Genomic DNA, 25,368 nt, shown 5'->3' with positions numbered 1-25,368 from the left:
GTCGTACGACGGGCGGGTGGCCTGCCTTTGAGGGCGTCCCTACCACGTCGTAGGAATCAACGACCGACTTTCTCACAAAGCCATCATCGATGTGGGGCTCGGCCACGAGGTCGAAGCCCGCGTGAGCGTTTGCAGTGCATCGATGAGGAGTACATGCTCGAGCTGGATGGCGTTTACCACGTCATGCTAACAATCTGGGATACCGTTGTCATCAACAACTTTGCACGCTACACTTGCACATCAATAGCATCACCGATTGCAGCCGCTGGAATACTATCGCTTCCACGACGGCAAGAAGGACCGCATCGACGACCACGACTTTGAGTCATTGGAACCACAGCCACCACAAGACTCAATTTCGGTCTACGGGGTCCTCTCGTCGTGCATGCTCGGGAAAATGACCCATGAAAGTATCAGAAGGAGGTTACTGAAGAGTCATTGTCCAGCTCGCGGGCATGTACCACACAGCGCCAACATTTGGACCAGCGCGTTGGGAGCCATCGCATCGGATGATTCAACTGCACTGCAGCAGCTACCAACAATTGCACTACCGACGACAATGGGTCCTGCATACATGTCGGGAATGGAGCTTTGCTTCATGATCGGCAACCGTGGGCGTTGGTCTGGTGATGATCTTCGTCGAGGGCGATAAGGAGCAGCAGGCGAAGGGCCCCGATATGTTTTCAAACAAGCTGAATGTGTGTAAGAGTCAATACATGTACGCCAAAGCCGGAAGGAGTTGGCAAAGCAATCGATAGGTACAATATCATTTTCATGTGCATGCATTATCTTCTGGCAGAAGTCCTGCCGCAGTTGCCACCGACGGCGATGGCTGGACTTTTGAAAGGTGGAAGCGACACGCGAGATGAGGCAACGACCGGTCGCCCTCCGGGTTTGTTAGCAAAGCAACTTTCCGTTGTGCAAGCTGTAGAGCACAATGCAAAGCAAGGTCTTCCTTGTGACCCTGAGCGTCGATGGTGGTGACACCCGGTGACACGGCGTGTATCACACGGGTGATGCGAGTCGCATTGCGACGTGGCTCTTATGATTGCTACTCACTGTAGCGGATGTATTTCGTTGAATTCAGGACTACTTCTGACCTGAGGTACTGAGAATTGGTTATATAAGAGTGATTTGTACGGATATTGGATAGAAAAAGCAGTGATCACGCCACCGATGCTCCAAAATAAGTGAATCGGTTCTGTGTCATGGGGCTGAGCACGCTGTAACCCGACGTGGTACTCAAGGCTGTAGACTCCAGGATCAGAGATCCTTTTGCCTCGCTGCTGTACATAAACAACCGGAATAACAGAGCTCCAACGAAGGCAATGTGGGAGCACATCGCCTTACACGTTCGTTCGAACCAGCGATGAAGTCATTCGCCTTCCCTGTCATAGACTTTGCGCGGCGGTTGCCACCTTCCCTGGTATTTCTCGCTGTTCGTTAGACAGGCACTCATAAGGCCGCCAAAACGCTTTGAGACACCCGGGCTGTACCACTAAATTTGTTTATTTCCAATGCGTCGCATGATATAAGCCTGGATTTATGGCTTACCTGGGTCCTGGGTTAGAAGTTATAGGTCGAGCGGCAGCGTCGTTTACGCATTGGTGATTGATACTTGTTGTCACTCCGCCCCAACCATTCTTAGTGAGATGGACAATTGTGTGCAGGCAGCGTTAACGGCACAGCGACCAACACGTAGATCAACGTTAGCTCGGCACCCGCTCGCCTCATCCGTCAGGGTCGCTCTCTCGCAGCACTGCTACGCAGCCTCGGCAAAATAAGCTGCTCAATTGATCCTCACTTTAGGAAGACCTCTTTCGACTATCCAACGATCCTGGAGGTCGGGGGAGAGGTGAAATCACAGCGTCTAAAGATCTTTGTGCACTCCTCGATGTTTACTACAAACTCATGTCGAAATCAGTTTGTTCACGCGTCTGGCTGACAACTTGTTCGTAGACTTCAGCAGAAGGACTCGAGGATTTGCAAACAGTTTGTACATTGTTTGCAAATTAAATGGCCTAGAACGCATGTTGTTCGACGATCTTTGAAATTAATGTTAGTGCCCAGAGCACTTCTCATTTTGCTGTCCGTACTGTACGTAAGATCTTGGATTGAATTTTGTGAGCCCTGGTATCACATCCCACTATGGGCTTTCGTGGAGCTGTGGAGCCACTCGAGGGTGTTCACTTCTGTGTCGGAAGTCGCTACATGTAGCGCGTTGGCTACAGCAATATACACTGTGGAATCATAACCTAGACAAATGATGAGCCTGCTCACTGGAATTTGAGGTTCGACTGGAATTTGGCGTTCTAACAGCTAAACACTTCCACGGCTTTGCTGACAGAGAGATCAAAGTCTCCCATTGCACGCGACCACAATCTACTCATTTCTCATTTTCCCCTGAAGTACTCAGGACCCCACCCCAACGGGCAACCAACTATCAACTACGCGCAGCGTCTTCCAAACCATGAGCCGCAGCTACCTCGCCACTATTCTTACTACCTTCATCACGCTTCAGCTTTCGCTCAGCAGAGCGGATGTCGTCACGTACGACTGGCGTTTAACGCCAATCAAGACGGCTTTTGACGGCGTGCTACTCGAAACGCTGGGCGTGAATGGCAAACCGTCCAACGAAGCTGTCATCGAGGTGGAGCTCGGACAAGAAGTTGAAGTGCGCGTCACCAACGAGCTGGATGACCCCACCTGTCTCCACTGGCACGGCATGAAGCAGCTCGGCACCCAAGAGATGGATGGCGTCTCCGGTTTTACGCAGTGCTTCATCGAGCCCAGCACCACTGCGGTGTACCGCTTCACGCCGGACAAGGCTGGCACGTTCTGGTGGCACAGCCACCACAAGACGCAGTACGCCTTCGGTCTTCGGGGCCCTCTCATCGTGCATGCTCCTGAAAGTGAACTACGAGAGTGTGAGAAGGACGTTGATGAAGAGTACATTGTCCAGCTCGCGGACATCTACCACACAGCGCCAACGTTTGGACCGGCGCTTTGGGATACCGTCGTGATCAACAACCGTGGGCGATTCAACTGCACTGCAGCGGCGATCAACAATCTCACGGAGTGCTACTCTGATCAACCATTATCAAGCTTTTACTTTCAAGGAGGCAAGACGTACTTGCTTCGTCTAATCAACGTGGCAGCCATGGCTCCTTTCGATTTCAGTATCGACAACCACGAGTTCCAGGTTATTGCAACTGATGGCGAACCTGTAGCTCCGAGCAAGCTCATCAACTCGATCTTTATCAACGCTGGACAGCGTGTTGACATCCTCGTGGAGGCAAAGAAGGACACTCAAGGAGTGGATTCGTTCTGGATGCGAGCGAAGGGGTTGACGGGTCTTCCGTGGATGGCTCGCACTGCTGCCTCGGGTCTGCCTGGATTTAACGACGAAGGCCTAGCTATCGTACGCTACAATTCTGCCGGTACCTCTGAGCCGACAACACAGCAGTGGGGGGACACAGTGACTGTGAACGAGTTCGGCTTCACACCGGCTGCACCGGCAGTACTCCCACCGACGCCGTCTGATCGCTCCATCGTTCAGTTCAACATCACAGCTGCGGGTGGCGTTATCTCTCTCGACGGCGGAGAGTACCACAGCCTCGTTATCCCTGACGAACCACCGCTCCTGACGATTTCCAACGGATCGACTACTGCTGACCTGCCAGCCACCGCCAACGCGCGAGCACTTGAATACGGAAAGCACATTGAGCTGGTGGTCGTGAACGACATGAACGAGCAGCACCCATTTCACTTGCACTCTCACGCGCCGTGGGTGGTCGGCAGTGGACAGGCATCAGCTGAGGACATCTACAACAACAATTTGCCGCCTTTGAAACTCGAAGGTGCCATGAAGAGGGACGTGTACTCGGTACCTCCGTGCACAACCGATGACAATGGGTTCTGCGTAAATGTCGGGTATCTAGTGCTTCGCTTCACGACCGACAACCCCGGCGTCTGGATGATGCACTGCCACATCGATTGGCACATGGACATTGGACTGGCGATGATTTTCGTCGAGGGCGAGAAGGAGCTGCAGGAGAAGGGCCCCGATGTGTTTTCCAGCAGTTTGCTGAGTGTGTGCAAGGGTCACTCAGAATAACACACAGAAATGCTGAAGGTTGCTAACGGGTACAACCGCAAAGTATGTTTCCATTTCTGCATAATAATAACCAAATTTGTTGTGCGTTTGAATCTCCCCCGTTGAATTTTTGGTCGACTTGTATGCATTGATTGTGGAGAGGTGGAGCAAAGCGACAAGAGCCCAAGCTAACCAGCGTTACATGCCCTGATTCGTGTTAGCAAAGGAAACTTGGCCTTGTGCGGCTTTCACCGGTTCAGTTAATCCGCTTGCTGTACACCTCGTGAGCACTGGGTTCGGCTGGGTGGTTCATAACCACCAGCGCTGGACAGCACTGGAGACTAATTCAGTATTAGCTGTTTACCATCCTCGCTGGATTGGCCACGTAGCCACTAGTCCTCGGACGCGTAAGAAAGACGCACGCTAGCTTACACAACTTCTGTTATCACGCACAGCATCATCAGCACGGAGAACCCAGAGGTACCACGGTATCGCCTCTGAATCACCGCCACTTTAGTTCATCGGATTGGTCATTCGCCAACTTCCTTTGAAGTACTCAACCCCAGAGAGCAACAAAGCACGGAACCAACTTTCACACCGAATCATGCTTCGACTCGCAACAACATTGGCCATGCTGCTCGCGCTACCTTTCGGTGAAACCACGGCGAGCGTAGTTTCTTACAATTGGCGTTTGACCCCGATCACGACTGCTTTCGACGGCGTGCTCCTCCAGACACTGGGCGTCAACAACAAACCCAGCCACGAAGCAGTCATCGAGGTTGAACTCGGTCAAGAAGTCGAGGTCCACGTGACTAACGAGCTCAGCGAAGCCACGTGCCTCCACTGGCACGGCATGAAGCAACTCGGTACCCAGGAGATGGACGGCATGTCGGGCTTTACGCAGTGCGCCATCGAGCCCAACAGCTCGGCCGTCTACCGCTACACGCCCGACAAGGCCGGCACGTTCTGGTGGCACAGTCACCACGGCACGCAGTACGCATACGGTCTCCGCGGGCCGCTCATCGTGCATGCTCCCAAGAGCAAAGCGAAGTCGTGGGACAAGGAGTACACGATCCAGCTCGCCGACATCTATCACGCGCCACCTCCCCCGGGACCCGTTCTCTGGGACACCATCGTCATCAACAACCGTGGACGCTACGACTGTGCCGCCGCAGCCACTCACGGCTTCAGCAACTGTAACCGCAACCAACCGCTGTCAAGCTTCGAGTTCAAGGCGGGCAAGAAGTACTTGTTGCGTCTGATCAACATGGCGGCCATGGGGACCTTCGAGTTCAGTATCGACGGCCACCAGTTCCAGGTCGTTGCAGCGGACGCGGAGCCGGTAGTGCGGACGAAGCGGATCAACTCGATCATCGTCAACGTTGGCCAGCGCTACGACATCATCGTGGAGGCGAAGAAGGCCAAACGTGGCGTGTCGTCGTTTTGGATGCGCGCGAAGAGTTTGACGGGTTATCCGTGGACGGCTCGCACGGCCGACACCGGTACTGCTGGTTTCAACGACGAAGGCCTCGCCATTGTGCACTATGGTAACGTCTGTCGATCAGAACCTACGACGCAAAAGTGTCGACACACGGTTACGATCGGTGAGTTTGACTTCAAGCCAGCCGTACCAGAACTGCTCCCTGAAATTCCAGACGACCGCTCCACGATGCGGTCCAACATCAATACAACGATCGGGACGGGTATTGTCTCGATAGATGGGGGCGAGTTTTACACCCAAAAGGTCCCCGACGTCCCCCCACTCCTGAGCATTGCCAGTGGACTGACTACCGCGGATCTACCGGCCACTGCCAACGCCCGAGCCATTGAGCTTGGCAAGCACATTGAAATCGTTCTCATGAACGACGTGATCGAGCAGCACCCGTTCCATCTCCACTCGCACGTGGCGTGGGTGGTTGGAAGTGGCTTTGCATCAGCGGAGGACGTGTACCAGAACAACCTCCCTGCCCCCAAGCTGAAGGGAGCTATGGTCCGCGATGTGTACACGGTTCCACCCTGTGAAATCGATGAAAATGGTGTGTGCGTGAATGTCGGGTACGTCGTACTCCGGATCAAGGCGGACAACCCAGGAGTCTGGATGATGCACTGCCACATCGAGTGGCACATGGGCATTGGCATGGGCATGATCTTCGTCGAAGGGGAGCCGGAACTTCGGGAAAAGGGACCAAACGCGTTCTCGAAAAGTTTACTCAGCGTGTGCAAGCAGGGCTCCACAACGAGTAAGTAGGTGCGAAGCCGAGTAAGTGTCCGCACCACGTACGTAGCTAAGCTGTTTCACCATTGGCGAAAGGAATGCAGAAAATCATGATAAACGTTAGATATGATAGTCGATACAGGACGAGGAAAAGGAAACCAAATTGTGAAAGCAAATCCGTCGTTATTGTCTACGGTAGACAGGAGACCCACTACCTCGCTTGGCGTCTTCCTCATACAAGTAAAGGTACTCAGTCCTCACACAGCGTGCTCTCACTGTGTCCTTACAGGGTAAAGTTTCCGTTGCACACACTCAGCAGCATGTTGGGCGTGAATGCAGCCAGGCCTTGGTCGTGAAGAACCTCCTCCGCCTCGACAAAGAGCATGGCCAAGCCCAGCACAAAGTGCCAGTCAATGTGGCAGTGCATGATCCACACGCCCGGGTTGTCGGCGTTCATGCGGAAGACGACGTAGCCCAAGTCGGTGCAGGCGCCAGTGGCGTCGGTCGTGCATTCGGGCACCGTGAAGACGTCGTGCTGCATGGGTCCGTTCAGCCGCAACGCCGGCAAGTTACCGGCGAGAATATCGTCGCGAGAGGCGCGGCCGCTGCCGCAGATCCAGGGCGAGTGGGCGTGCAGGTGGAACGGATGCTGGTCGGGCGTCTCGTTCACCACCACCACTTCGACATGGTCATTGTGCTTCAACTTGAACGCGTTGGCAGTAGTCGGCAGGTCTTCGGTTGCAGCACCTTGAGCGATCGTGAAGAGTGGCGGGCTCGGTGGAATCACTAGCGAGCTGAAGTTACCTCCGTCGAGAGAGATGTAGCCGAGGAAAGCCGTCGGGTTCGGGTCGAGCACGGCCAGCGTAAACTCGACCACGACGCGCTGGTCCGGAGTCGCCGGGAGCACCACTGGGGCCACGGGGTTGTGTTCGAACTCGCCGATCGACACCTCCGTCGTCCAGTTGGACGTGGTGGGGTTGGCAGTCGCCCCGCTCTGGTAGTCGATGATAGCGAGCGCGTTGGGGTTGAATCCGGCCGGGACTTGGTCGGCGGCGCGGGCCGTCCATGGGAGACCGAACTGCGAGTCCACACGCAGCCAGTACGAGCCGAGCGACGTCTTCTTCTGGCTGATTTGGCCCTGGCTTTGAGACGCCGAGGACTTGGCCTGCACCAGGATGTCGTAGCGCTGCGCCACATTGATAGTCACCGAGTTGACGAGCGTCGAAGGCTCGAGGTAGTCGCCATCACTGGCGACCACTTGAAACGTGTGTCCGTCGAGGGAGACCTTGAACGCCGCCATGGCCGACGTGTTGATCAGTCGGAGCAGGTACTTCTTGCCAGGCACGAACTGGAAGCGAGGCAGCGGCCGCCCAGCGCCACACTCCAAGCCTGCAGCCTCCGCCACAGTGCAGTTGTAGCGGCCGATGTTGTTGATGAGCACAGTGTCCCAGATCGGAGCGCCCACAGGCAGGTCGTGGTACCAGTCGGCGAGCAGCACCGTGTACTCCTTGTACACGTCCTTCTCCCAGCTCTGCTTCTGGTCGGCCGGGCAGTGGACGATGAGCGGGCCTCGGAGACCGAAGGCGTACTGCACCTCCTCGTGGCCGTGGAACCAGAAGCTGCCGCACTTGTCCGGCTGGAAGCGGTAGATGGCCGTCACGTTGGGCTGGATCTGGCACTGCGTAATACCGGAGACACCGTCCATCTCTTGGGTGCCGAACTGCCGCAGCCCGTGCCAGTGGATGCACGTCTGCTCCGTGAGCTTGTTGGTCACGTGCACCTCAACTTCGTCGCCGAGCGTGACCTCGATGGGGTGCTGGTCGCAGGGCTCGTTGTTGATGCCGTATCCGAGAGCGCCCCTGACGCCGTCGAAGATGGTGGTGTTGAGCGTCGTGATGTTCCAGTCGAAGCGGACGACGGCGGCCGAGACTTGGTTGGCGCCGAGCAGCAGCAGACCCAGGAACGAGAGGAGACGCATCGGAGCGTTGATACTGCAGTCGGAGGAGTGGAGGGAGGCGCGGCTTGAGCTGGAGGAAGCGAATTCCAAAATGAGCAGAAGATGTCGGCGCGGAATCGGCGGAAGCGCGTGAACCCCAAGCTTCGGAAACCCAAGAGGAGACAGAGGCGCGCACCTTGTTTGGATGCGGTAGCCACATCAAAGAGACTTGCACCTCGAGAGAGAACGTTGATGTGAGGTGAGCCTCACCCTCGACTAGCATTTTGGTGTTCGTATCAGCTTGAAGATCGAAGAGACAGGAATCAAACTCATCATCAAAAATCGAACCTGACCTGACTTTCTGGGCCAGCACTAATGGCGAAATTTGCCACTGATGTTACCTCGATCGCCAGTGGCGATCGAGATAGAATCCGTCCACCATCAATTGCGTCGTCAAAGAACCCCAGTTTTGGGTTGGAAGCGTCTCGAGTGTTGCTCTTCTTGTCTTAGCGCAGCATTTTCGAAGCCTCCTCTGATTCAGAGGCTCTGAAACGTGGCCTTCCGGATAAAAAGACAACGAGTCTTGATTACGGTCTGGCTTGTTTACCACTGGTAAATTACCAGCAAAAATTCGTGCCAAGAGGATCCCAAGGACACTTCAATTGAAGAGACTTGGACAGGTATGGCTCCATCGGGGTCAATGCGCCAGAGATGGCGTCAGTCTGGGTGCAGCCACCGCCCCTCCTTTCCTCTGTCCTAAAGATCCGCCATCTCTCCACGCGTCACCACTTTCATTCTTCAATTCGCCTTCTCGCGGTCTCAACTCGCCTTGCCAGTACTCCAGCAGCATGGGTCTTCTCATCTACCTCTCCACTCTTCTGAGTCTCAACGCTCTCGCTCCTCAAGTGGACGCCGCAGCATGCTACGACGCCGTCGTCTCCTACGACTTCCGCGTGACGTACATCGCGTCAGCTTTCGACGGCGTCGCCCTCACCTCCTTCGGTATCAATGACCGCCCGGCTCACGAAGCTCTCATTGAAGTGACCCTCGGCCAGGAGGTGCAAGTGACGGTGACCAACGAGCTGGTCGAGCCCACGTGTCTCCACTGGCACGGACTCAAGCAACTGGGCACCCAAGAGATGGACGGCGTGTCCGGCATCACCCAGTGCTACATCCCTCCCAACGCCACGGCGGTGTACCATTTCACGCCGGACAAAGCTGGCAGCTTCTGGTGGCACAGTCACCACCGTACCCAGTACTCGTACGGTCTCCGTGGACCTCTGGTGGTCCACCCTCGTACCGACCAACTGGAATCTTGGCAGAAGGACATTGACGCAGAGTACAACGTCCAACTGGCCGATATCTACCACGGAGCGCCTGGAGCACCCCCTATCTGGGACTCGGTCCTCATCAACAACCTTGGACGCTACAACTGCACCGCCGCAGCAGCGCACGGCTTCACCGACTGCTCGGAGGACCAGCCACTCAGTCGCTTCCGGTTCCAAGCTGGCAACAAGTACCTGCTTCGGGTCATGTGCATGAGTGCACTCGCCCCCTTCGAGTTCAGCATCGACGAGCACGAGTTTCGAGTCATTGCAGCTGACGGGGACTCGCTCGAGCCGACGGAGCTCATCACCAACATCACGATCAACGTCGGACAGCGCTACGACCTGCTAGTGGAGGCCAAGAACGCCTCAGATGCACCAATTGGGTCCTTCTGGATGCGAACCACGGGGCTCAATGGCCTCCCGTGGACTGCAGCGAGTGGAGCCAATGCCGGAGAGGGGTTCAACGCCGACGGACTGGCCATCATCTACTACGAGGACGACGACGAGTCGGAGCCGACCACACAGCGCTGGAACGAGACGTCGACGGTCGGGGAGTTCGACTTCACGCCTGTGAACGCCACGACTCTGCAGGAGACGCCCGACGACCGCGTGGTCGTCGAGTTCTTCTTCCCTGGCATCGGCCAGATCGCCATCGACGGCAGCAGCTTCAACCAGTTCTTCGTGCCGGACTTCGCGCCTCTGCTCACGATCGCCGATGGCATGACCACGGAGGAGCTGCCGGTCTCGGCCAACGCCCGCGAGATCGTCTATGGCGACCACGTGGAGATCGTGCTGGTTAACGAGCAGAACGAGCAGCATCCGTTCCACCTGCACGGCCACTCGCCCTGGGTCGTCGGCAGCGGCCAGGCGACGCTGGCGGAAGTGCAGAGCAGCAGCTTGTCGCCGCTCAAGCTGTCCGGCGCCATGTTCCGAGACGTGTACACGGTGCCGCCGTGCCCCACGGACGACGCCAACGTGTGCACGGGCGTGGGCTACGTGGTGCTGCGCCTCGAGGCCGATAACCCGGGCGTGTGGATGCTGCACTGCCACATCGACTGGCACTTGGACGGCGGCTTGGCCATGCTCTTCGTGGAAGGAGAGCAGCAGCTGCAAGACGCGGGCGTCGACGCCTTCGCCGACAGCATCTTGAGCGTCTGCGGCAGCAACTTCACGGGAGCGTCGTTCGATACTAGCATCACCGTTACTGTGCCGTAGCCCGCCAGAGATTTAGGAGCGTAGGGCGACGTAACGAGCCTTAATGCAGACCTTCCTGGCTTTCATTGACGCGGCGCAAGACCATCAGCAGCCTTGTCACGACACTTGTGCGCGTACGTCGGATTGCGCGGAGGCGATTGTGCGCCATACGATTGGCCGAACGCGTAGATTACCACGGAGACTCAGCACTTGATGTCCGCGTCCAAGGAGACCAAGCAGACCGCGTCGCCGAGGGGAAGCCAATCGCAAGGCGAGGTCATTCCCCAATTGACTCCGTCGCGCTAGAAGCTGCATGGTGACGTCTGTTCCTCCCGGTGCCAAGGTGTGGCTTGTGACGGGCTGCGCGTCCGGCTTGGGCCACGAGGTGGTGCTGGCTGCGCTGGCGCATGGCGACTGTGTCATCGCCACCGCTCGCAACCCCGAGCGCCTCGCAGACTTGGAGCAGAAAGGCGCCAGGACATTGGCACTGGACGTGACGGCCAGCCAGGAAGAACTGCACGCGGTGGCGGCCCGCGCGCTCGAGATCTACGGCACCGTCGACGTGCTGGTGAACAACGCGGCGTACCTGCTTCAAGGCGCCATTGAGGAGTGCAGGTGGGACTTTGGCTACTTTCGTGATGGCTTCTGACTCGATTGGCTGACTCACGATCTCTTGGCTTTTGTATGCTGTAGCGAGCAAGAGGTGCTGGACCAGTACAACACCAACGTGTTTGGCATGCTGCGAGTGCTGCGTGCCGTTCTGCCGCACATGCGCGCCAAGCGAGCGGGAGTTGTGGCCAATGTGGGCTCGGCTGGAGGCTGGAAGGGGATCCCGGGCATTGGGCTCTACGGTTCGACTAAATTTGCCATCGCGGGCATCTCGCTGGCGTTGCGGGACGAGGTGGCGCCACTGGGCATTGAAGTGACTGTGGTGGAGCCCGGCGCCTTCCGTACGTCGATCCTGGGCAAGGGCTTCGTGCCTGCGAAGGATCCGATCGAAGATTTCGCGTCGCTCACGAAGCCTCTGACGTCGCACGTTGCGAACTTCAGTGGCAAGCAGCCAGGGGATCCGGCCAAGGCGGCGCAGCTCATGGTGGAGGCCTTGACCAAGAGCGGTCGCTGCGTCGGGAAGGCACTGCCCAGTCGACTCCTTCTGGGCACAGACGCAGTGAAACTTGGACAGGGCGTACTAGAGCAGACCAATCGTGAGCTAAGCGAGTGGGCCGAGCTCTCGGGGTCCACAGACTTCCAGAACGCTGGCAAGCCGTAGAATTTTTCAATAGAGTACAATGCCGTGGATGTGTCCTCTTTGGCGTCGTTGAAGACAGCGTGATGTGTCCTCACTCGGCCAAATCGCTCGAGATTTGTGTACTCCGCAGACATGTTTGTGAATTTTACCCAACTGGTGGTTCTTGCCTCCGTCTGTAAGTACAGACAATCCTCTCCTTTGTGATAGCGTCGGGAACCACCACATTATCACTCGCTGGAGTTATTACAAGGCAGAAATGTGCCGTAAAATTGGTACATTTGAACTTAACAGCTCTACAGCGTCGACGTACAGCAGGCAGTACTGTGGAGCATCGAGAGCTGGAACGCCCTGCTTCCCAGCGTCTTCAGTAACTGCTGGAAGAAGACTGGCTTGCTTGACTACTACACGTGCGAGTACGCCGAGCCGGGCGTGGAGGATGACATCGTGAACGAGCTGGCAGAGATGCTGACGCGTCTCCACCCCTCGAATCCGATGTCGGTTGAAGAGCTGCTGAACCCACCGGACGAGAACATCCTCGCGGATGAACCAACGGACGAAGATTTCTGCCGGGTCGAGTCTTCAGAGCGCGAGAATGGGTGCGGTCAAGATGTCGGTGATGGCGGTATCGAGGACGAAGAAGAAGAAAGCACTTCTTCAACCTATCCAACGCCCGAAAACCTGTCCACAGAGGAGCTGAAGGAGCGTCTTCAATGGATAGCACAACTTTTCGTTACCGCCGGTGCGATGGGGGTCCGTTCAAGGGACGTTATCGGGCTTCGAACGATGCAGCGAGTATTTAGAGAGGAGCTTGCGTGTAGACAAGGCCACAAGCAGCAAAAGTCGATGCTCGACTTCTTCGGACGTCCTGCACCAAATGGACCTTAGCAATAGTTAAGCACCTTTGAATAGTGATAATGACGTGTTTTGTATCACAAACCAGTAACTAGAGGGTAGAGGTATATTTGACTCGTGCTTGTATGGTGACGGTCATCGGGAGCCCTCCCCATATCTCTCCGTGGAGGGTATCACTACTCAGGATATCACGACCGAGAGGATTGTCTGTATGGACCGAATGGCAGATCCTCCAGTGGAATCGTCACATTTTCACCCGAGCTCACTAAGCCTCGGGTGACCTGGCTGGACTGAGCTGGTGGTGGCCTGATAAAGAAGGTACCAATGAGGGCAAAGTCTCCGCTGCCTCGCAGTCTTGATCCTCTCAGTGGAAACGAACTACTCGCTGTCTCAACATGGTCAAGGTTTCGCAAGGCGACGGCCCCAAGGTCTGGCTTGTGACCGCGTGCTCCTCCGGTTTCGGGAAGGAGATCGTCCTCGCAGCACTCGCTCGTGGAGACCGCGTGATCGCTACGGCTCGCGATGCCAGCAAGCTCCAAGACCTCGTGGAACAAGGAGCCAAAGCGCTGGCGCTGGACGTGACGGCGAGTGATGCTGAGCTCAAGAAGGTGATCGCCGAGGCTCTGAGTTTCTACGGCTCCATCGACGTCCTGGTCAACAACGCGGCCTTCCTGCTTGGAGGGGCTATCGAGGAGTGCACGGACGAAGAAGCGTACAAGCAGTTCAACACGAACGTGTTCGGGACGCTAAGAATGCTGCGTGCGGTGCTGCCGCACATGCGAGCGAAGCGGTCGGGTGTGGTGGCCAACATCGGGTCGGCCAGCGGCTGGGTCGGTATCAAGACGATGGGTGTCTACGGCTCGACGAAATTCGCTCTCGCGGGTCTCACCTTGGCGCTGCGTGCTGAGCTCGAGCCGTTCGGTATCGACGTCACGATCATCGAACCGGGTTCGTTCCGTACTGCCATCCTAGGCAAGGGGTTCTCCGCTATGAAGAACTCCATCCCGGACTACCTCCCGATCACGAAGTCTCTGCACAACCGCATCACTCGCGTCAACACCGAGGCCACCGAGGCGAAGCAGCCTGGGGACCCGGCCAAGGGAGCTCAAGTCATTGTTGAGGTTCTCACGAAGAGCGGCCGATGCGCTGGTAAGACAATCCCCAGTCGCATGCTGCTGGGCAAAGACGCCGTCAAGATTGGCGATGGGGTGCTGACGGAGAACCGCCTTGAGTTCGACCAGTGGGCTGCGTTGGCCTCGTCCACGGACCACGACGACGTTGTGCTCCAAGCCAAGCTGTAAGGAGTGACGAAATGTTTTCAAGACAAGTCTAAACAAGTGAATAAAGCGAAATGATTTCGTGTTTGCAATGGTGGTAACTGCTTTGCTCACGGTGTCCAGGATACAAGCTCTCCGACGTATGTTCATCTTCCAGACAGCTATCGTTACTGCTTCCTCTGCTTACAAGTTGCCGAAAGCACTGCTCACTTGCCCGCAACGGTGCAGTTCGGCAGAACGCCCTTCTTGGTGAGATCAGCGATGATCGCCTGGGCCGGAATCCCTCCATTCAGACATCCGCCACAATGGTGCAGTGCAATAACGTTGTTGTCTCTCGTGCCGATGATCGGCGAGCCGGACGAGCCTTCCTGCGTGTCGACGTAGTAGCCCACGTCATCTTTGCGGCATTCGGTGACGGTCAGTGACTCGATACGACCAGGCTGGCCATTGTAGAGCCACGCGATACGCTTGCCGTAGCCCATCGGATGCTGCGGGATGTAGATACCTTCTTCCAACACTGGTCCCGAGCCACGGAATTGCAGATACCCTCCCGTCTTCTCGTACAACGCAGAGTAATTCGAGCTGCTGCTGTTGGCTCCGAGACGGACGAGAGCATAGTCCAAATCCTCCGACACAGCCACCAGCGTCGTAGTCGTCGTTCCAACCGGACCCGGACATCCACCTCGCTTGTCACAGGCCTCGCCGCCACCGCAGCTTGTAGACTCGGCAAGAAACTCCACTTTGGTGTTGAGCGCGTCTTGGTTGTCGCCAATGCAGTGCTGGTTTGTGATCAAATGGCCTTCGCAGCCCAGTAACCAGCCCGTACAGTAAGCGATTTCCATGCCGTTCTCTTTGATAATGGAAAGCCGAGCCACAGGCTGGGACGTCGCCAGCATGACCGTGCCCTCCTCACTGTTCGTGGAACTGGGGGCACAAGCAGCCTCGACAGACTCGTCCGTGCCGCAGATGCTTTCATTGTTGTAGTCGTCATCCGTGTCGGTCAAGTCGACGCCCTTAGTCAAAGGCACCTTGACGGCGAGTTTTAGGTGTTGAGCCTCCTCAGCCAGCTCCTTCGGTGAGAACAGCAACCCACTGACTGTGAAGCCCCGGCACGACGTCGATTTGTCCTTGCCAGCCTCTGCTTTGTAGAGTTCAAGGACGACGCCACTTCCAGTTATTGCAGTGGAGTAGAACTTCCCGGTGGCGTTCTTGCCCGACAGTACAGTCGTTGGAGATGCCGTCTTCGGGGCATCCGAGGCCCGCACCACCAGCACATCAGCATCCGGCAGATTGAACTGCGTGAAGTGAAGCACATAGATGCCCTTCCCGAGTCCAGGATCCAGCTCCAGGCGATACGACGGCTTAGTGGGGACTCCCTTCGCCAATGCCGAGTAGTTTGAGAACTTACAGCCCGCGCCGACAAGGATGGCCACCTCCTGACCCGAACTTTGAGCCACGGCACTGACGATGCAAAGTGCCGTTATCAGTAGCGAGAATTGCCATTGCATGGTGCAGTAGCCTTGGAAGCAGGCAAATTGCAAAGTGTCGTGACGCTTTTCTCGTTTCTAATGCACACATTGAAGCCGGAGACGTGAGTGAGGGAGAAGGTCGTCGTGTGTTCACATGAATGATGTGATCGAGCTGCGTAATAGAGCGATAGATGTAGCCCACGTTACGAGTTCTGATGCTTCTGCAGCATTCAACGAAATACGTCGAGATTGATTTGTGAATGAGTTTACGTACGTCAAGAATCCCTAAAACACTATCGCGTACGCTACTACTTGCGATAAGACATTTCTGCGCATGACTGCCACCTACCATCATATACCCCCTCTTCACGTCTCCTGACTCCAACTTCTCCATGTACAATTCACTCGTTGCATTGTTTCGCAACAGACCAAGTTTGATTGCATTAATCGCGTGCCTCCATGTTAAATCTCGTGCTTCTGTAGCATTTTGCTGAACTCCTCGAGGTCGATCTGGCCGTCTCCGTTGCGGTCCATCTGGTACACGAGTTCGCGTACGTCGTCGTGGTCCAGCGCTTGACCCAACGTCTTGAAAATCGATACAAACTCGTCCACTGAGATCGTGCCGCTACCATCGGCATCCACCATGCGGAAAATCTCCTCAACGAGGTCCTCTTTAGAGTGGCGACTCTCTTGGATCTTTGTGCTGCACCACTTGTAAAAGGCCTCAAAGGTGATTTCTTGTGGGCCTTCAACCATGGCGTTGCTTTTCCCCAAGTTTTCGTCGTCGCTGTCCAGTTCCTCGGCCACCAAGTCTGTCATGAGGCGGTTGAGCTGCATGTCGTCGAGATCATGAGTGATCGCGAGCAGAAGGCTGGCCATCTCGTCGCGCGAGACAGAACCCGAGCCGTCAACGTCAAACAGGCAGAAGATAGTGTGAATTTCACGTCGCTCCATCTCACGTCGGTAGGCGTCGCCGCGCTTCTCGCGTGGACTGAGGTACGCAGCTAACGGCGATAGAGGTGGCGGATTCACAACCGTTGCCACTTTAGGCGACAGCTTCAGTGGTGGAGGTGTCGTTTGAATGGAGCGCAACACTCCAGCCGTGACGGTCGGATCGAGGTGTGTTGACGACCGACGACGCGCAGCCTTGAAGCTGGCACTGGCATCAATAGGCATGATACTAGAACGTCGTCGACTTGGTTGTGGCATCGGTACTTCCGGCATCAGCTCAATGTTGAGCTTGAGCTGCTGGTTTGTTCGAGCCACATTTTCCCGAAGATGGATCTTCATTTCGGCGACGAAGCGGAGAGTTCGTAGTGTCTGTCGAGCGCGGAGGAGGCGGGTCACTTGCACGATAACCATCGAAACCTTCATGTGCTCTACATTGAAAGCCAACAGACCGTCGCGAGCGATTCTTGTAGACATGCTCGGTACCACAATGCTTGGAATTAGGAAGAGAACACACAGAAAGCCGGTGAAAGCTGGGTGGTCACCGAAAAGCTCAGAGATCTTGTATGACTCTCGTAGTAAAAAGGTTGACAAGTGCAGCGCCGTCAGCAGAAACACCATTCGAGTGGAGAACAGAGCGAGGATCACTCCGTTACCCCATCCACCACCGATAAGACTTCGCTGGCGTCTTTTGAGCTCCTTTTCAGGAAGATCGCGTCCGCCATTTGGAAGAAGCTCGACGTACGGTGGAGTCCAGCCGTGGGCATCGTCATAATCTCTTCCCGCTTCCTCAGATTCAGTCAACAGCCACGTCTTCTCGTTAGAACCTGGGTAGCTCTCAGTTAGGGGCTCTAGCCCATGCTGAACACGCCAGGCGCTTTTGCGGCGCAATCGCTCAGCGTCGCGCTGTAGTCGTGGAGGTGTGAGTAAGCACCGCATGGAATTCACCCGGCGATACACGAAATCATTCATCGCGATCAGCAAAAACCCAGCAACGAGAAGGATCGCCACTTCGCCGCGCGGTCCTGCATGCCAGCACAACCCAAGTAAGACCACCAAAGCGACATCCAGAGCCATCCAGGTGGCCATATCAATCTGGATAAGTCGACCCATGACTTCACCCGAGATGATCGAGAGGTATTCGTTGAACGGGAACCGCGAGTCGTCGCCTTGAAGCTGGAACTCCTTGGCCAACTGGCGCGCGGTTTCCTCATCCGGGTGATTGGAGCGGTAGTCCATGAAACGCCGACGCAAGGCCAGATACACCACTTCACGCTCGGCTTTGCCTGCCGCTGTAGCTCGATGCCACGAGAGCCGCTCCAGCCACGACTTCGGGGGCTCTGTAGCGAGTGCGTACTCGGAGAGGACAGACGGGATGTCAGCACTGCTCCGTTCAAACTCTCTCCACTCGTTCTGCACGTGCATTCCGAGCCGTAGTAGACCCAGACACAGCACCAAGAAGATGACGATGAAGAGGAACAGCGCCATGTGCAGCTTCTCAATGATCTCCTGCAGTTCAGCGCTTCCCCCCAATACAGAGCGGGATAGCCACGGCAAGACTTCGATCTTCGTGACCACAAAGAGCAGCAAACCGATGAAGCCCAGCGTCGTGAGCTCCCCAAACACAGTGTTGACGAACGGCATGTTGAGCTCGTCCGTGTGCTCTCTCAGCTGCTCCGTCGAGATCTCGAACAAAATGGAGATGGCCACCAACGTCGTAATGGTCACCGCCGCCACGACAGTCACCCGTCCGCCCTGTAGTTCCCCTTCACCCCCTTCTTCGCCCCCTTCATGGTCTTTAGCCCCCGCAGCTTCCTGACCCTGTTCTGACGTCGCAGGAGTCGATTTTTCAATTACTTGGGCGACCACCAGAGCCGACAACAGCGCGAGGAAGCACAAAAGCCGCAGCGCCACCCGCCAGGATCGACGCGAGCTGCTCGTCATCGTGGGCGAATGTCGAATGAGTCACAAGATCCAAAGCGCGACGTTTGAGAGACCGTTGACAAGGATCGCGCCTCTTCAAGATCGAGCATACAAAACGCAAGACAAAAGATCCAAAAGCAAGAGTGATGGTTTTAGCCGTTACGAAACGTGTGGTCACGAGCACTTCAACCTGTGGCGATGGCTACAGTTGCGGGTAGACGGACTTGGGGCCGATGATGCCGCACGTCCCGCTACTGCCAGTGCCAGCGCCGCGCTTGAGGCGGATGTAGCCGCTCTCGCCCCACTGGGTGCCCCACGAGTTCTTGATTTTAAAGAAAGGCGACGTGCCGTTGCCGCCCCCGTACCCCACCGCCAGCACGGCGTGGTCGAGGTCCGTCGACGTGCAGGACGACACCACGCCGCCCTTGTACTGCTTCCAGGTGGGGTTGCCAGCCGCGACGCCCACTGTCACGGGGCGGCCGCTGATGGCTTGAAGCAAGCCGGTCTCGCTTTCAGGAACAGAGACTACCTTGCGGATGGCCACGGCTTCAGGGGTACAAGACGAGGTCTGGCAGGTGGCACGGTCGCCAGTGTCTCCGGACACGTACGGGTACCCTTCCTCGGTGCAAACACCACCAGTATGCTGGATGAAGTTCAGGGCGTCGCCAGGGAAGCCGCCCTGGCAGGCGTACGAAGCCTCGTCGCAGTCCAGCAGCTGCTGCTCTGAGAGAGGCGTGAGAGGACGACCAGCCAGACAGACGGCGCTCTCGAGAGAAGCCACGGCCGCAAACGCCCAGCAAGAACCACATTGGCCTTGGTTCTTGACAGCGACAACACACCCCGAGTCGGTCCAGTCCTTCTCAGCGCTCACAGACTCCGTGGTGCCAGTGAACGCTTCGACAGAGGACGAAGTATCCGAGAGAAGACCAGAGCCACGCTGATATGAGGCACCGACGAACTTGGTGAACTCATCCTCCGTCATGAGGGTGAATGGCGTGTCGGTCGAGAAGACAGCCTCGGGGTTCGTCGCTTGTGCATCTTCAATCAGCAGCTTGGCCAGAAAAAAACGGCGCAGTTGCTCGTCTTCTTCTCCCCCCGCGACCTTCGCGGACGAAGCGGGAACGAAGCCATGTTCCTTGGCGAACTGACCGGCGCCACTTTGCTTCCACGAGCTCAGATCGGACTCGAGGCTCGCCTTCTCTTGGAGGAACTGCGCCATGCGATCCGTTGGGACGGTAGGAACAGCAGCGTGCGTGGCGGCGGCAAGAGCAGCGAGCGCGAGCAGGAGAGCGATGTTCATCGTAGCGCGGTGGAAGCAGGAAGGCGTGTTGCTGGAAGTGCGCAAATTTGCAAGTGGGCTGCAGTTCGGACCGAGACTTGCCTCCCATCAGGAGTGCGTCGATAGGGCGTGTCCCGAGCGACGAATCCATTCGAGAAGAAAGCGAGCCGAGTGGTGTATCGTGGAGGTCTGGTGGACAACAATGCTAGTATGCCAACCTGCGTTGTTTCTAAGGGACTGGTACCTTGGCTTTTGTCGGTCTCGTTATCAGATTGTGACGTTGAGTTTCCGGACACTCAGCTTGACTGGTTGATCACCAAGCTAGAAGACAATACGGCGGACACCTTCTCAACGAAATGTTGTTGTGGGCTACACTGGATCTCCTTCCGCTGGTTGGCTCGGTCTGCAGAACAGGTTCCGCGCAAGTACGCTGCCTCTTTTGCTGTGAGAAGCCGATGCAGCATCTTGTTCTCCATCAACTTTCGAGTAGTATTTTCGAAGGAATTGGCTCTTGGAGCAGTAGTGGATCGATGCACCGCCCACAACTTGGTTCAGTAACGCGAATACTAGACCTCGAGTCTTGTCGGGCACCAGCTCGTGCTCGGCTCCATCGAGTGTGGCTTCCCTGGTCCCCAATTGTCTGCGATGGGCCAGCGCATAACCGAAAATCCATGCTTCTCCCACAGCATCACGGCAAATAGTTGCGACCTTGATGTACAGAAGGGACGAAAGCGGATCAGGAAGGAAAACCTGTTCTTTCCCCGTGCGCTTTGGCGGTGCGGTGAGCGAGTACACGCCCCAAATATTCACTGCAGGACAAAACTCGTTGTCGTCGTCGCGAAAGATCAAGTACTCCTCCTCTTGGGACGCCTCTGTCGATGTTTCAGCTTCGATTCGATGCTGTGCGGTACTTGGTTCTGTCTTTCGAACCGCGATGGCTGAGTACAGCCGATACGGGAAACTTGGTCGGCGCTGCTGTAGAAAACACGCGGTGCAGAGCTGAACGGGTTTGTCGTGAATGGAGCATTGCGTTGGACTGGTGAAGACAGCTGCAGCAATGCCCAGTTTGGCTTCTAGATTGCGGCAAACAACGTAAGGTCCGAGCCAGATTGCTCGTCGGGTCAAGGTAGATCGCTTGCTTGGCACTTCTTCAATTACGGCAGGTGACGGCGATCGGCTTGGACAGGGACTTCCATAGTCATCGTCCTTAGCACCATGTTCGTACTCGCGGTGCCTGCATCCGAAAGAGGCAGGTTAGGGACCGCATATCAACTGAGAGAAGAGATAACTTGTTCGTGCGTACGTACCTCTGAAGCTCTCGCCGTGTTTGGAACTGAAGCTTTTCGCACCCTGGCCTACCACACCCATAGTATCCAACCATTCGCTTATGATCCGCCTCAGTCCAAGGAGAACCTTGCGGCCAGTATGAGTGCAAATACTGGTCCGCCATCGGATTGGCACTTGCGAGCCGTTCTCGCCCCTCATGGGATGTTGATTGGTGTAGTCGTGCCACTTTCCTTGACCTGGTGCATCCAACGCGTTAAATCGAACGCGCTGGTACAATATTAACAAGCAAGTTCATTGACGTACGAAAAGCATTTACCGCAAGCTGGATGACCGCACACGTAGGCGTGAGCACGTCGAGAAGCGATGTGGATAATTTGGTCGCGTCTTGCCTCTTTCGGAAGCGTCTGGTGCAGTACAGTAGCATGTTAGCAACCATGACAAAGCGTGGACCGTCCTTTTCACATGCACCTTTAGTTCGTAGATCAGGCGATTCATATCCTGCGCGTTCTGTGGTGTCGGGTCGTCCCTAAACAGCATCATATCGTCCACTGCTGTAGTTGTACCAGGCCGAATCGCTATCTCCCTGCGTATTGGCGTCGTCTCCGGCCGTGCTGAGTCCTCTGCAGCCTCCGCTTGCTCGGAAGTATCACTATCTTCGTGTACACCAGCGTTAGTGTCGTACTGAAATCCAAGGCGGGTCATTTGTTCTTCGATGGCTTGTGCTCGCTCTGGCATCGGATGGATCATCGCTTCTGCTGGGGTATTTTCACCGCGACTGACGCCGAATTCACGATAAAACATCTCCATCATTGGCGTGCTTGGCTGCGGTTTGTCTATCGTCGCTGGCTTTGGCTGTTTAGAGAGCGTACCATATCGAATATGACTCACGACTTGGAGCCACTTTAGCCTCAGGAGACTAGAGTTTCTGAAAACAAAATTGACGAAGTCACGGCGGTCGTGCAAGAGGTTGTGCCCCTCTCTGCAATCACGCAAACGATCTGCGATAGCATCCACAGTAGGCAGAGCTTCCTCGGTCGCGTTTCCACTACTCTCCTTGGCTGGGTTTGACGAGCACACCTCCTCTGGGGCCTGGCTCGATTCAATCTCACGTCGAAGATTATCGATCGCCGACTGAATGAGAACGCCTACGTTTCTCTTCGAGCTGAGCTCAGAGTAAACTAGTGGAATGTGACGAAGGCGCGCGACATCGACGTGCTGCTCACTGTTTGCTTCGAGCCGACCAAAAGAATTCCGGAGAGCCTACAGCAATGCCACAATTTTTGTTAGAGCACACCAACATTTTCAAATAGGATATGACATACCTTTGTGTACTCGATGTCGAAGCTAGCAAGTAGCTTCCCGTTCTCCCCTTTCGCCTTGTGAATCGCTACGATTTTCGCTCTGCGTTTAAGTTTACTGCCTTCCGTTTTCCCAACGACGTCCACAATTGAACCAACCGGGAAAACTGCTTTGGATATCGGCATCGCCTGCACAAGCGGGTTCCGTACTGTCGCTACATGCTTCCGTAGAGCTCTCGTAGCAATTTCAGCTTCTTTTGCTTCACGACGAGCTGCTTCGGCTCTCAACCACTCTTGCTCCTCTATCAGCTGCCTCGCATACATTTCTTCCTTTGCAAGACTCCATCCACGCTTCCCATCTCGGTCTTTAATCAGGTCGAGAATATATTGATACTTGTACGCGTGTCCTCGGTTCGGCACGGGCTCGTTCGCAATCGGACGCATGTGCTGGCTTCTATCCTTGTGATATGCGAACAAGGGCAAGACGACCCCATACCGCTGATGGCCCACCGTCATGGCGTCGCTTAGTTGCCCGCTTGAGTCTGTTGGTGTGATTCCTAGCCATTCCCATCGCTTCAGCATTTCAGCCCAGCGCGTATTTGCCGTCAATCTTCCGAGATGTCCTCTGAAAACGCGTTGAATTGTCAAGGCACCAAAGCGGGTCCGTATTTTCCAACTTGGGTACGAGTAGGATTTCGATGGCAGCGATTCAATGACGGCTTTACCATACTGAAAGCCGCTGTGTGCATTTACAAAGCTTTTGACAAAGTGCACGCCCGGGTCTCCACACCACATGCACCGCGTCAGCCACCCCCGGACACGCTTCTGGATTGCTTGAGCACTTCCGTAGCGCTTTTTGATCAACATGTATCGGTGATATCGTCTCCACTGGCGCTGGATCTTGACTGTTCCCAGTAAACTGCGAAGCCGTTCTGCAACTTCCTGCTCGTGCATTTCTTGACGCCGCTTCCACCGCACAAGGTGCGTGCGAAGCACTCTGCGAGCGCGAAGCCACCGAAACGTATTCATTTGTTTCTCCATCTCGGAGAAATTGATGTCTGCTTGCCGCTGGAGAGTTTGCATGTACGCGATTTCTTCCCGGAAGGCCCGAGCAAGCAAGCGTTGACGATACAGCCGGTAATTGCGCTGCAGGCGTATAGCTGCGCAAAGTTCGCGGAAGTGTTTCCGTGCCAATGCGCCACGCAGGAGGCGCTGGATGTGTGGAACAGCTTGGTGCACATTCTCGTGCTCGTGCTCAAATCGACGACGTCCAAGGAAGCCACGCACAAACCGCTGGAGCACCCGGCACGCCTTCATCCGATCCATCGCTGCCTGCTCATAAAGTAGCAGCCGAACTCTTCGACGGGCGCGGTTTCCTCTGAAAATGCGCTGGATGCGGGTCACCACAACCTCTGCTCTTCGCAAAAACTGCACTCGCCAAATGACTTCCTTCACGACCACAGACACTGGGTTGGGGTGGTCGAGAACCTCGCGAATGGTCTCGTGAGCAATCGTTCGTGCCCTCCTGATGAGTTTCTCGAGCGGGGTGCGCGCCGAACGGGACGGTAATACCACCACCGAGTTGGTAGTCTCCATCGAAGTGATGGGACCATTGCTCAATTTCAAGGCGGGAGGGGGATCCTTTGGAGCAAGTGGGTGCCCCACAACGGGGGTCACCACTTCTTCTTTCTTGCACTCTTTGATGCCGGGCACATCGAAGTCCGAGTCGACCAGCACGACACTGCCACGTTCTTCAAACGACAAACTGCTCAAATGTGCCTCCAGGTGATTGCGACACATTCCAAATCGACTTTTGCGGTCCATCGGTGGACACGCTTGCTCTTTCTTCCCTTTGTTGCCGTACTCTTGTATGCATCGTGGAGCATGGAAGCCGCAAAATGGGAGGTACGACCCGCGCAACACCGGATGCATTAAAACCCGGTTGCTGCAACGCCAAACGTAGCTGACCTCCGAGTGCTCTTTCTGCCAGGAACACATACTCGTGGGGTCCAGTTTCCTGCCTGTTTCCGCCCCAATCAGGGCCTTCGCACCCCGTAGTTTTAGCATAACGTCACGCTTCACTTCCTTACGAGCGTTTGTCTCACAAACACCGGGAGTCTTCATAGCTCCCACCCTGGGAGGCAACTTCTGGAGTGTAGCGCGCAGGGTTTCAGCGGTCATCTCATAACAATGCAAGCACATGCCGTACTCGTTAGGAATCTCGATGACGCATGACTTCTCCATCGGATGGTCACCATGAGCGCATTCCTTGACGTGCCACAGGCAAAAGCGCTTGCTCGCAACTGCAGCGCCTGGTGGCGGATCTACCGTCGGGTCCAATCTCCTTTTCTTTCCTACAGGTAGCAAGTTCATACAATGGTACATTTTACCTCCAATGTGTTCTCTGTCATCGATCAACTTTAATCAGTTCAAACATTCGAGCTACACATGAGAAGCACAACAGCGTACCTCCAGCAACATTGGTCCTCGAGATGATCGTTTGGTCCACGTACTTGTCCTCCGTGCTGATCTAAATGGATAGTGCTGCTCATTTCTTCCTCCATCGCCGCTTGAACGTCCACAAAACGCGCCTTCAACGTAGTTTGCACGCCCTCCTTGTCAAACCTGGACTTGATTGCAGCATTTGCGTTCGCCACGTTCTCTTTCCACACCCATTTTCCTTCCTCCGCCGCCCTCTTTTTCCTCGCATTCCACTTGGACAGAGACGTATCTTCATCGCCATACGCGTCGAGTGCATTGCGGAGCATACGCTTCCCTTTCGTCTTCGCGCGCGCGGCAGCCAAAGCAGTCGACATTCTTGTTCAAATAGGTGGGACCCGTGCACTACACGGCACACACAAACTACAACAAATCTTCACCGTCCCCGTTTGAGCTCCTACCGCCCGTCCATCTTGTCGAGGAATAGAAGTCGCTGCATGAAGCGCCGCCTCGCGTCTGCTGGGCACGCCCGAATACCGTTACGACTCCAGAACAAAACACTTACCAACCTCATCAAC

The 25,368-nt window shown here is 55.8% G+C and overlaps 10 protein-coding genes across 10 annotated transcripts; 5 read left to right on the top strand and 5 right to left on the bottom strand.

Moving 5' to 3' along the window:
- Positions 1-2,470: 2,470 nt before the first annotated feature.
- On the top strand, positions 2,471-4,117 carry KRP23_13528 (Laccase; the record flags this gene model as incomplete). The annotated part of the gene is made up of 1 exon (XM_067884251.1): positions 2,471-4,117. The coding sequence occupies one exon, from the start codon at positions 2,471-2,473 to the stop codon at positions 4,115-4,117; it is 1,647 nt and encodes a 548-aa protein (XP_067738286.1).
- A 583-nt stretch (positions 4,118-4,700) lies between these two features.
- KRP23_13527 (Oxidoreductase OpS5) lies at positions 4,701-6,344 on the top strand (the record flags this gene model as incomplete). The annotated part of the gene is made up of 1 exon (XM_067884250.1): positions 4,701-6,344. The coding sequence occupies one exon, from the start codon at positions 4,701-4,703 to the stop codon at positions 6,342-6,344; it is 1,644 nt and encodes a 547-aa protein (XP_067738285.1).
- Positions 6,345-6,594: 250 nt separating this feature from the next.
- On the bottom strand, positions 6,595-8,289 carry KRP23_13526 (Laccase-1; the record flags this gene model as incomplete). Its single annotated transcript, XM_067884247.1, has 1 exon — positions 6,595-8,289. One exon carries the CDS (start codon positions 8,287-8,289, stop codon positions 6,595-6,597), a length of 1,695 nt encoding a protein of 564 aa, XP_067738284.1.
- An 806-nt stretch (positions 8,290-9,095) lies between these two features.
- KRP23_13525 (Iron transport multicopper oxidase fetC) lies at positions 9,096-10,790 on the top strand (the record flags this gene model as incomplete). Its single annotated transcript, XM_067884246.1, has 1 exon — positions 9,096-10,790. One exon carries the CDS (start codon positions 9,096-9,098, stop codon positions 10,788-10,790), a length of 1,695 nt encoding a protein of 564 aa, XP_067738283.1.
- Positions 10,791-11,082: 292 nt separating this feature from the next.
- KRP23_13524 (Oxidoreductase BOA17) lies at positions 11,083-12,039 on the top strand (the record flags this gene model as incomplete). Its single annotated transcript, XM_067884245.1, has 2 exons — positions 11,083-11,384; positions 11,463-12,039. 2 exons carry the CDS (start codon positions 11,083-11,085, stop codon positions 12,037-12,039), a joined length of 879 nt encoding a protein of 292 aa, XP_067738282.1.
- Positions 12,040-13,265: 1,226 nt separating this feature from the next.
- On the top strand, positions 13,266-14,171 carry KRP23_13523 (putative oxidoreductase YusZ; the record flags this gene model as incomplete). The annotated part of the gene is made up of 1 exon (XM_067884244.1): positions 13,266-14,171. The coding sequence occupies one exon, from the start codon at positions 13,266-13,268 to the stop codon at positions 14,169-14,171; it is 906 nt and encodes a 301-aa protein (XP_067738281.1).
- Positions 14,172-14,353: 182 nt separating this feature from the next.
- KRP23_13522 (Secreted RxLR effector protein 73) lies at positions 14,354-15,655 on the bottom strand (the record flags this gene model as incomplete). The annotated part of the gene is made up of 1 exon (XM_067884243.1): positions 14,354-15,655. The coding sequence occupies one exon, from the start codon at positions 15,653-15,655 to the stop codon at positions 14,354-14,356; it is 1,302 nt and encodes a 433-aa protein (XP_067738280.1).
- A 423-nt stretch (positions 15,656-16,078) lies between these two features.
- On the bottom strand, positions 16,079-18,508 carry KRP23_13521 (Secreted RxLR effector protein 160; the record flags this gene model as incomplete). The annotated part of the gene is made up of 1 exon (XM_067884242.1): positions 16,079-18,508. The coding sequence occupies one exon, from the start codon at positions 18,506-18,508 to the stop codon at positions 16,079-16,081; it is 2,430 nt and encodes an 809-aa protein (XP_067738279.1).
- Positions 18,509-18,689: 181 nt separating this feature from the next.
- KRP23_13520 (Senescence-specific cysteine protease SAG12) lies at positions 18,690-19,706 on the bottom strand (the record flags this gene model as incomplete). The annotated part of the gene is made up of 1 exon (XM_067884241.1): positions 18,690-19,706. The coding sequence occupies one exon, from the start codon at positions 19,704-19,706 to the stop codon at positions 18,690-18,692; it is 1,017 nt and encodes a 338-aa protein (XP_067738278.1).
- Positions 19,707-20,135: 429 nt separating this feature from the next.
- KRP23_13519 (uncharacterized protein) lies at positions 20,136-25,167 on the bottom strand (the record flags this gene model as incomplete). Its single annotated transcript, XM_067884240.1, has 6 exons — positions 20,136-21,000; positions 21,074-21,289; positions 21,357-21,457; positions 21,522-22,313; positions 22,376-24,755; positions 24,821-25,167. 6 exons carry the CDS (start codon positions 25,165-25,167, stop codon positions 20,136-20,138), a joined length of 4,701 nt encoding a protein of 1,566 aa, XP_067738277.1.
- Positions 25,168-25,368: the final 201 nt, after the last annotated feature.

The sequence above is a fragment of the Phytophthora ramorum genome, assembly GCF_020800215.1.
Source record: "Phytophthora ramorum isolate Pr-102 chromosome Unknown Phyram_PR-102_s0018, whole genome shotgun sequence".
Taxonomy (NCBI): Eukaryota; Oomycota; class Peronosporomycetes; order Peronosporales; family Peronosporaceae; genus Phytophthora; species Phytophthora ramorum.
This window is presented reverse-complemented; position numbering and strand designations above follow the sequence as displayed.